Source organism: Zophobas morio, unplaced genomic scaffold, assembly GCF_036711695.1.
Source record: "Zophobas morio isolate AGI-343-1 ecotype UQ-CSIRO unplaced genomic scaffold, CSIRO_AGI_Zmor_V1 ptg000031l, whole genome shotgun sequence".
Lineage (NCBI taxonomy): Eukaryota > Metazoa > Arthropoda > Insecta > Coleoptera > Tenebrionidae > Zophobas > Zophobas morio.
In genome coordinates, this window is record NW_026972136.1 from 1,965,479 (window position 1) to 1,974,944 (window position 9,466).

Sequence of the window (9,466 nt, forward strand, 5' to 3'; positions counted from 1 at the left end):
AACACTCCGAAAAAAGCGGCAGTGCAGCTAAAACAATTTTTCATCTTTTTTCAGTCCACACATAAAAACGCAAAAATTTAAATCCGCTCTTTAATATCACCAGATCATGTAAGAATTGTCGAAAAAAACGCCAAACTACTAGTCGCTTCCATAAATAACGGGTCGCAGACAAACTAAAATAAATTAAAGCGTATGCTTGAATTTAAATTACCAATCTTGGGGAAAAAAGAACTGTTAAAAATAAACATGATCTGTCGGAGCTTCTTACCCAGCGCCAAAATGATCCTTTGTTGGAAACGAATCCGTCAGGACGATGACACAGAAATACGTTTTTTTAAACCGGCGAATTATTATTATCATAATTTGTCAATGAGCACGTTTAACTTCTTCTCGGACGCAAAAAAGTAATTGTATGTAATTACCTAACCAGTTAATCACTTAACGAGGTATCCGCGAGTTTTTCTGGCAAATGTACGAATGTAAATTGTACAAACAATTTTTTCGGATCTAAACATTGTAATTACCCGACACAATGAAAAAATTATGATGAATGAGTCCGAGGTGTGCTGTTTTACCCAAATTTCGCCATTCGTGTTGTTGCGAAGCCGTTTTTCGATCATTGTTGTAATTCAGACCGAAAGAATGTTTGTTCGTAAACACAGCAACTTGTTTTTAGAGTTCGGATGTCGCTTAAATAATCCAGAAGTAAACAAACTGGTAATGCAGCTTTGGACGATATTCTGCGATCGTCGATGAAGTACCATCAAAATGAAATTTAGTTGTGGAAAATTTCGCTTTTGTTGAAATGGTCGTGGTACTACTCGTGGTGGTAAAATTAATTTAGACACAGGTGCGTTTACAGGTGTGTGGTTTATATTTAATAAAAGTTATAGCTTCCGTCTACAGCATATGGGTATTATTAGTGGAGGACAAAAAGTGGTCATCGAGCTGACACTCCATACGATGACCATATGCAAGAGAAATTTTTTCGTGGGTAAAATCAACAATCGGTGGATTTTGGAGAAATTAAGAATAAACAATGCGTCGAGGAAGGCGTGTTAATAATCTGCAATGGTTCAGTGGAGGCATGTCAAATTATTTACAGTTCACTCCATCCCAATGGTACTTCGTCTGTAAAAAGCTAGCTAAAAATTATACAAATTTATGCGATTAGTACCACTTTCGCGTCGCTAATTGTACAAGCCTTCCTCGGTCAAATCGATTTATGTGGTGTAAACGCCCATTGTGGGTGTTTCGAGTGAATTGGGTGACTTTAGCATACCTCCTCCGATGGTGGTGACCGTGTGTTGATGCTTAGTACCATGCCCCAGCCCGTACTTAATAGGTTTGAAGTGAAAAAAGGACGGGGAATACCCGGATCCCGCCCTACTCAAAGAACTAAAACGTTCCTCTCTGTCTTCCACGTAGACCCCTTCCTTGCCCATCGCCGCTAACTGTCTTCCCTTCGGCATGAACATGATCAGAAAGACCAAAACCGAAGAAATCACTAGTCCAAAAGCTAAGCAAGCGTCTCTGTGTCTCTCGCTGACCACGAACCCACTCAAGATCCACACTATCCACGTGGGAATGCTGCAGCCCACCGACAGTCCGATATAAGTAGCTTCCCGGTAATTGTCTCTGATCCCTCGGGACTTCACCGCCAGAACCGTCACGAACACGATCAGAAAAATCACGTAGATCAGCGAGAGCAGTATGTCGGTGTAGGAGGTGCGGCACAGCGGCAGCACCAGCGGGGCGGCGACGTCCTCCGCCGTCACCAGCAACCTGTGCTTACTCGGCGTCGCCGCCACCTCGAAGGTGACGTCGTCCACCAGCGGCGGGCTCGTGATCAGCCACTGCGCCCCGATGGCCACCTGGATCAAGATCGCGAAGAGCAGCAGCAGCCCCTGGTAGGGGGCCGGCAGGTACACGCCCCCGTTGAGGCTGATCAGGAAGACGCACTTGACCAAGAGGGCGGCGAAGACCAGCGCGTACGCCACCCCCGTGCCGAAGCGCAGCACGGCGCAGGTGAGGCGCGTGGGGGAGGCGGCGTAGACGGCCCCCAGGCCGGCGCAGGCGAACAGGCCGAGCAGCAGCATCTGGCCGAGGAAGAGGTGGCGGCGGCTGGGGGTGGTGCGCCAGGCCTTGCACAGCACGAACACCTCGAAGCCGACGATGAGCGCCATGGTGACGGCGGACAGGGTGAGCACGGGGATGACCCAGCTCTCGTTGCGGAAGATGCCGCCGATGCGCTCGAGGGTGACGGGGGCGTCGGAGGCGGCGGGGGCGGCGGCGCTCGCCGGCACGAGGAAGAACTCGGTGCTCATCTCCAGGCGGGCCGGGGGGCCGCGGTCCAGGTCGCCGGCCCGGTTCTGGCGGTCATCGGCGGCCCGAGCGAGCGCCAGGCATGTCGCGATCGAGGCGAACACCACGACGGATCGAGCCATACTAGAACCGCAACGGCGAGGCGGCGAGGTCGAGCCCTCCTCTTCGGATCTCCAGCATCATCTCATTAACGGACGGACGCGGAGACGCTCGGTTTGGGCTGGGAGGCGGCCTGGAAACGGGACAAGGGACGGGAATACACACTAGTAGGTACTTCCAGAGCTGGAGAAGATTCCACCACGCTCCTTTTCAGGATCCAGTAGCAATCTGACGTCATGTAATAATAATTCCAAAGTGTCACTTTATTGTGATTTAACATTCCATTGTTACTTTTAATATTGCAACGAACACCGTCATGTCTCAAATATTCCAACCGTTACCTAAATACCAGATTTTTTATCAACAATAACGTAACCATTCCACTTAACAATGTTACGATACACAGAATAATTTCCTGACGATCTAAGGAAACCTGTACCGTCGATCTTAATTGATTTGATTAAATTGTGTAAAAACCTAACTGGCGTGTAATTATAATTAGGATTTATGTGTTATAATCGTTTACCTTATTTGTGATAAAACAATTTTGCAAACTCGAAGAACTCGTCGTTATTCCACTTAATTGTTATTCTGTTGCTAGGGTCTCCGAGACGTTCCAGGCACGTCTGGTGTCTTCATCTAGCGTTAAAGTCTCCGGGTAATTGGGAGCATTTATAAAGATTTTTATTTCCCGAGACCAGTGGAATTGTTCTAATTTTGAAATTCTGGTTTCAGAGTGCTGTGAATCATGTAGAACGTGATTATCGTTAGTTAGTGTAGTATACAGAGTGTTTCGGAGCAGTCGATTAAATTATTTTTAGTCAAACGATTACCTGCATACAAAATTTTTAAATTTTTTCGATTTCAAAACTTTCGATATTCGGTTTTTGCATTTTTCAATTATCAGTCTTTACAATACTTATTTCATTCATGGAATTTTCAATTTTGATGGTTTGAATTTTCATTTTTTCGATTCTTCAGTTTTTCAATTTTTTACATTGCGGTTTTTTCATTTCTCGCGATTTCGATTTTCGATACTAGAATTTTCAATCTTTCTACTCTTCGATTTTTATTTTTCGAATTTTCGTTTTTTTAGTTAGGTTTTTAATTTTCGATTTGTCGATATTCGAATTTTCAGTTTTTGTAATTTCGATTTTGCGACTTTTCAATTTTTCCACTTTTCAACTTTTGATATATCGTTTTTTCTACATTTTGATTCTTGGATTTTCAATTTTTGAATTCTCGATTTTAGAATTTTTGAATTTTGATTTTCTACTTTTTGATTTTCCAAATGATTTTTAAATTTATTCGATTTTCGAACTTTCGGTTTTCGTTTTTTTTTTCATTTTTCAATTTTCGAATTTTAAAATATTTATTTCATGGAATTTCCAATTTTGATTTTTTCAATTTTCACTTCTTCTATTCTTCAATTTTTTTTCCATTTTGGTTTTTCGATTCCTCGCGGTTTTGATTTTTTGAGTTTTCGATTTTTCAGTTGTTAGATTTGAATTTTTTTGATGTTCGATTGATCGAATTTTCAATTCCATTTCCTCCAACTCTTCATTTGTTCGGTTTTTCAACTTTTTGATTTCTCAAATTCTTGATTTTTCGATTGGCCGATTTTAGAATTGCAATCTCTTGCTTTGCGATTTTTTGACTTTCTAGATAATTTTTCAATTTATACGATTTTCGAACTTCCGATTTTCGGTTTTTCCATTTTTCAATTTTCGATTTGTCGTTATTCAAATTTTCAGTCTTTTTAATTACGATTTCGCGATTTTTGATTAGATTTGATTTTGGAATTTTTGATTTTTCGACTTTCGATTTATCGCTTTTTCTATATTTTGATTTTTGGATTTTCCGATTTTTGAAATCTGTATTTTAGAATTTTCGATTTTTCGATATTCGTGTTTTCAATTTCTTTCCTCTTATCGAATTTTCAATTTTTCAAGTTTTTAATGTTACAAATTTCCGATTTTGATTTTTTGAATTTTCCCTTTTTCCATTCTTCAGTTTTTAGACTTTTCATTTTTTTTACATTTTGGTTTTTCGTTCCTTCCAGTTTCGATTTTGGATACTCGAATTTTCAATTTTCCAGTTTTTGGGTTTATCCATTTTTTAATTTTTCCAATTTTCTACATTTCGATTTTAGAATTTTCGATTTTTCGATTTTCAATATATAGTTTTTTTTATATATTTCGATACTTTGATTTTGCACTTTTCGATTTTCGATACTCGAATTTTCAATTTTTCAATTTTTCGATTTTTGATTTTTCGAATACTCGATTTTTCAATTTTTAGATTCTTCTGTTTTTAGACTTTTCAATTTTTTTACTTTTCGGTTTCCCGAATTTTCAATTCCAATCTTCAGTTTTTCGATTTATCAATATTTTTACTTTTCGATTTTTTGATTTTTCGGGTTCTCGATTTTTCGAATTTTCGAGTTGTTCATTTTTCGAAACTAATATTAAATTTTTTACTTTTCGCTTTATTAGTTTCTCCATTTTTCAATTTTTTGACATTTCGATTTTTCGAATTTTCGTTCTTTTAATTTTCGATTTATACAATATTTAATTCATGGCATTTTCGATTAATCGATCACAGAATTTTTGATTTTCCGATTTTCAACTAGGTACGGTTTTCCAAATTTTCGACTTTTGACAGTTTTTGGACTTTTCTTATTTTACATTTCTTTTACTTCCACCAAGAAAACCTACAAAATAACGCGTGTTATGCGGAATATTGAAAACTCGACTTTTGGCACTGATAGTTCCAAAAATCAAAACAACTTGTCTTTTGTTGTGGGTGTTATTTGAAGTATTTTTTAAACGAGTCGCGAAATTTAGGTCAAGTTTGCTGTTTTTTTGGTTGTTATCTCACTGCTGTCACACATGTTGGACGGAAGTGTGATCATGGCACGACCTTGATGCCCTAGTTCCAATTATTTTATGTAAAGTATCTGCCATCAATAGCACGTTTTTAGCAATAATTACTAAACTTTTTATATTTGTGTGACTTTAAATAGAAACATTGTATCTACTAGTGCTAAAGCTTGGGAATAATTGAGAATACTAAAATGAAGAGGCGGCAAAATATTTTCTTTCATAGTAAAGACTACCGAACAAGTGTGGTTGGCACATTCAGTAATCTATTGTCGTCGTTAATTTAACTTCAAAATTTTTCTAAAGAAGAAACGTTGGAGATCTAAAACCAATTAGATACAGAAAAAGCTGCAAGTAATGAAAAAACAATAAATTATGAATAAAATATTATTAAAAAATTTAACATTTTGTCTTTTTTTTTTTCTTAATATACTTAGTATTCTTTGAAAAACACGATACTCAAAAACATGTTTTTAATGTTTTGTAAAGAAATAAGTATTTTGCAGCTAAGCTCCGCCCCCTTGGTTCACGATGAATAAAAAAAATCATCACAATTGAGACAGGGCGGGTGGGTGGTCTTACTTTCTTGCCGTTTTGTTTTAATATGTGTAGACTTCTTTTCACAACATAAAACTTAAAACATGTTTAAAATGGAAAACTTGTATAAGGAAATATCGATTTTGCATTTAGGCTCCGCCCTATAATTCCAAAATCCATATTTCCTTGCAAAGATGTACCATTTTAACCATGTTTTAAATTCCATGTTTTAAATTGTGAAACGACGGCTATGTATATTAAGAAAAACAAGGCAAAATATAAGCCCCGCCCTATCTTAATTCTGATGATTTTTTTTTATTGGTCGTAAGGCGAGGGGCGGAGTTTAATTGTAAAACCCTTATTTTTCTACGAGTAATTATTCACCTTTTAATACTAAATTAGAGGGGCATCTGGTCTGAAAATCAGGCCATACGAGTAGAAAACTTCGAGGAACAGAATGTTAGAAACCACAAGGCGGATACTAGGTACTTAGCATTCTGAATTTGCTTCCCTAAATTTTGAGAAATTGGTTCTTATTCATATACGACACTGCTCCAGCCGAACCTGACCTGACGTGACCTGAGAAAACCTTTCTTATAGTGTTTAATTATTTGTTACCTTTACAAATCAAATTTAGCAGCATATGTCAGGGGTTATATATAGAGAGCGGATTTCTAGGCTTAATGCTTTTTCTGAAAAATGTAAGCACTTCAAAACTTTTTTATGTTTGTAACTATGATACAATTTGGAGTTATTAGACACATTTTTTTTATGCTTATTTGCTTTTTTTCAATTTTATGCATATTAAAACTTATATGCTTATTTAACGCTTTTTTCGACGAATATGAGTTTTAATGCATATTTTGTTCAAATGCCGGCCTTGTCGGGATGACAAATACTTGTTAGTTAGCCGTATCGTATCGTATGCATTTTACCTGGACTTGACCATTGAAGTACACTTCCTCAAGACCCTTTCTGTGAATAGGTTCCGGTCGTTTGGGTAATAAAATTTTATTATTGGATTGGAAAAATGCTCCATTTCTCGTATTCTTTTGACATATTAATTTTAATATTCGAGATAATTATTATATTATTCAAACACAATTTAAACACTGTAGAGCAAAAAAGGCTTATCAAGCCCGTCTATTAGTTTATTCGCCTAAATGTATTATTAATACCGTTTTCAAATTACACCAAAATTGAAAAATCGAAAACTTAATAATTGAAAAATTGAAACATTTTAAATGAAAAAAATCGGTAAACCGAAAAATTGAAAAATCTATAAATCGAGAAATTGAACAATCTAAAAATTAAACAATTTAAAAATCGAAGAATTGGAAAACCAAAAAATCTAAACCGACAACTTGAAAAATCGAATAATCGAGAAATCAAAACATCAAGGAAAACAAAAAAATTAACGGAAAATCTAAAACTTAAAAATTGAAAAAGTAAAATACCTATCGAAAAATTGAAAAACCGAGAAATCGAAACATCAAAAAATGGAAAAATTGAAGAACCGAAACATTGCAAAATCCCAGAACTGAAATACTGAAAAACTGAAAAATGGAAGGAAAATTGAAAAATTCAAAACTGAAATCTTGAAAAACTGAAAAATGGAAAGAAAATTGAAGAATCGGAAAAGTGAACAAATCCAAAACTGAAACATTAAAAAATTCAGAAATCGAAAAATTGAAAAATCACAATTGAAGAAAGAATTGAAAAATCAAGAAATAGAGAAATGGGAAAATCAAAAAATCAGTTAATCGAAAAATTGAAAAATCGAAAAATTTAGTAACGTCAAAAATTGAAAACTGAACAAAAAAAATTTAAAAATCGTAAAACTGAAATATCGGAAAATTGAGAAATCGAAAAATGAAGAAATTCGAAAAACCGAAAATATGAAGAATCGAGAAATCGAAGAATCGATAAATTGAAAAATCCCAATAGTAATATTTCGAAAAATTGAGAAATCGAAATCGAGCAAAACTGAAGTATGTATCGTAAAGTTAATAAATCGAAAAACAGAAAATTTTTGAAAAAAAAAATCGTATCAAAAACTAAAAATTCAAAAAATCGAGAAATTGAACAATCAAAAAATCAAAACATTGAAATCCCAGTAAGTTGATAAATAGGAAAATTTAAAAAACAAACATTTTTAAAATCCAAGAATTGAACAACAAACAAATCTAAGCCTGAAAACTCAGAACATCAAAGAAAACAAAAAATCTAAAATTTAAAAATTCGACAAATTGAAAAATCATGGAACTGAAAAATCGAAAAGTCGAGATAGTGAGAAATATAAAAACCTAAAACTTAAAAAACTGAAAAATTAAAATATCGAAAAATTTAAAAACCGAGAAAACACAATATCAAAAATTTGAAAAATTGAAGAAACGAAATATTGCAAAATTGCAAAGCTAAAATATTGAAAAACCTAAAAATGGAAGAAAAATTAAAGAGTCGAAACAGTGAAAAAATCCCAAACTGAAACATTGAAAAATTGTGAATTGGAGGAATGGGGAAATCAAAAAAATTGGTCTAAAGAGTTTAGACAGTACTTCCCTCACTCTATGCTCTTTATAACCTTAAAACATTTGCAAGATTTCAAAGCATTGGGTTCTGTAGTTCCTGATTAACTCAATAAAATAAATTTACGCATTCATTCATTTTTGGGGTCATCCTGTATATGCAAATCCAAAAAACATGAATGGAATGATACTTCACAAAAAGAGACTCATCATATTTTATACAATTTAGATAGGATTTATTCAGCAAAATTTTGGGGTGGCGTCATCCATTTTTTAGGAGGGATGAGCAAATATATTTTGATCAAAAATTTACCATGCTTATGATAAATGTAAAACATTTCCAAGATTTCAAAGCATTCGGTTTTGTAGTTCCTGATTAAATTAATAAAATAAGTTTGCGTATTCATCAAATTTTTTGAGTTACCCTACATATCCGAATCCAAAAAATATGAATGGGATGATAAATTACAACAAGAGACTCTTCATATTTTGTACATTTTAGATAGGATTTATTCAGCAAAATTTTGAGATGACGTCATCAATTTTTTAGAGGGGATAAGTAAATATATTGTGATTAAAACGGTCCTGGTTTAATAACAAAAAAATATTGTTCGTCTATGAAACAAGCTCGTCTTAGACAAAGTATTCGTAAAAAAAATATACGTATGCTGGTCCCGACTGCGATTATGGTTTAAATATTTTTTAGAAAATCCTGTCATGGATGTAGAAACATTTGTGACAGCCAAAGAGGTTTTTTTGAGAAAATTATCTTTGAATTTAGACCAAATTGAAATAGACACTAGGCAACAGGCACATTTGGGCAAAAGAAAGAGAAATTAGGGTTACGACTTCAAATTTTGGACGTATTTACAAACTTAGACCGACTACAGCAATAGCTAAAACTGTGGAGTCTCTGTTGTACAGTACATTTACTTAGAGGTAATAGTCATACATACTATGGACAGCAAAGTGAGGAAAAAGCTGTCAAGTGTTTTAAAATAAATAAAAATATAAAAACTGAACGGTGTGGCTTGTTTATTTCAAAACAATTTCCTTACTTGGCTGCTAGTCCAGACAGGGTTCTAGAGGATAGGA

General features: G+C 34.9%; 1 protein-coding gene across 2 annotated transcripts in view; it reads right to left on the reverse strand.

Moving 5' to 3' along the window:
- LOC135139472 (uncharacterized) overlaps positions 1 to 2,478 on the reverse strand; it is a 78,996-nt gene extending 76,518 nt beyond the window's left edge. For both annotated transcript variants that reach the window (XM_064069714.1, XM_064069713.1), the window contains exon 1: positions 1,283 to 2,478. In XM_064069714.1, the coding sequence (XP_063925784.1) occupies positions 1,283 to 2,447 (1,165 nt within the window). In that variant the 5' untranslated portion in view covers positions 2,448 to 2,478. The remainder of the gene's footprint in view (positions 1 to 1,282) is intronic.
- Between the last annotated feature and the right edge of the window lie 6,988 nt (positions 2,479 to 9,466).